General features: G+C 38.8%; 1 protein-coding gene across 1 annotated transcript in view; it reads right to left on the reverse strand.

Annotated features, from left to right (window-relative positions):
- Nucleotides 1-1123, reverse strand: part of LOC109955461 (protocadherin gamma-A7-like) — a 2937-nt gene extending 1814 nt beyond the window's left edge. The window contains exon 1 of the mRNA XM_020591644.1: nucleotides 4-1123. Coding sequence (XP_020447300.1) covers nucleotides 4-632 — 629 coding nt within the window. The 5' untranslated portion in view covers nucleotides 633-1123. The remainder of the gene's footprint in view (nucleotides 1-3) is intronic.
- Nucleotides 1124-1529: the final 406 nt, after the last annotated feature.

Consider the following 1529-nt stretch of genomic DNA (forward strand, 5'->3'; position numbering starts at 1 on the left):
TGCGGCTCTCCTCCATCTACAGCCGTTAACACAAGAGATATCTGCTCTTGTTTCTCTCTGTCTAAAGGCTTCTGTAGCACCATCTCTACGTTTTTAGTCCCGTCAGCGTTACTGTGCACTTTCAGAGCAAAATTATCAGTTGGTTTTAATAAGTAGTTTTCAACACCATTTAATCCAACATCATGGTCCACAGCTCTTCCCAGCACAAATTTTGCACCAATGATTGCTGACTCGCTAATTTTAAATTCCACTTCATTTTCTTCAAAGGTGGGAGCATTATCATTGATATCTGTAATCTGAACTGTAACACTGTAAAATTCCATAGGATTCTCCAAAATAATCTGGAAATGTAACGCACAAAGCGCCGTCTCTGTGCACAGCGCCTCTCTGTCGATTCTGTTTTTGACGAGGAGGACTCCTCTCTCTCTGTTCAGCTCGATGTACTCATCACTGCTCCTAGTATAGATCTTAGCTTTACCTGATATCAAACGCTTTATTTCTAAACCTAAATCTTGTGCTATATTTCCCACTAAGGATCCTTTGGGCATTTCCTCTGGAATCGAGTAGCTGACCTGCCCGAGCACCGAGTCGAGGACCAGGAGAGAGATAAACAACAGTACTTGCCGATTCATTGTTCTATCCGATTGTTTCACCAGTCAGGGTTCACACAGTCTTCTACTATTCCATAAAAGGGATTATCCTTAGATCCAACAGCTGAATTCAGCACTTAGTGGAAGCAAATATGAAGATAGTCCAAATCTCTTTGTCTTTCTATAAGATTATCCACAACCAAAAGTGTTCGTTCCTTGCCCGTCGTGCTTCTCTCCTCATTATGTCGACGTTACATGGGAGGTGCTGCTGCAACCCTTCTATCAGTCATCAACACTCTGGTCAACAGCGGCCCTAAGAGTCCATGTTATAAAACTACAGAAAACCAAATGAAATTTGACTTTGGTAGAACTCACTCTGACCCAACCAGTGGTTACAATACATCTAGAGTACATAATAAATAACTGACTTTTCAAACAGCAGTTTAACAACCTGAAATTCACATGTTGACTGCCTGACGTATTATTATATTTACTGATAACAAACAGACAACCAATAATTATGTGTTTGCTATATCAGATCACTCACGGATCACAGTTGATATGAATTCAAGTGAATGAATAGAAGAGAGACAAAGAGCTCGGAAAACAAAGCTTTACATTAGAACAATTATGAAATAATAATGAGGAGAACAGAGGAAAACAACGACATTAAAAATGAAGAATTCTTCACAGACGAGATAAACGCGTCTAATATTAAACGCGCACCAATGTCTCTGTCCAAGGTTCTGAAATCAACTTATGAATGAGACGCAAAACTCATTTTGTGATGCCACAAAACGTTATAATATCCTTTATGTGCTACAGCTAAAATGTGTTACCACACTGTTTTATTTCTTGCATTATTTTAGCAATTGGCCAAACATATATTTCATTCATACAGTCTAACTGTATACCTACACTTAATATGAACAGACATTT

Source organism: Monopterus albus, unplaced genomic scaffold (assembly GCF_001952655.1).
Source record: "Monopterus albus unplaced genomic scaffold, M_albus_1.0 scaffold2.1, whole genome shotgun sequence".
Lineage (NCBI taxonomy): Eukaryota > Metazoa > Chordata > Actinopteri > Synbranchiformes > Synbranchidae > Monopterus > Monopterus albus.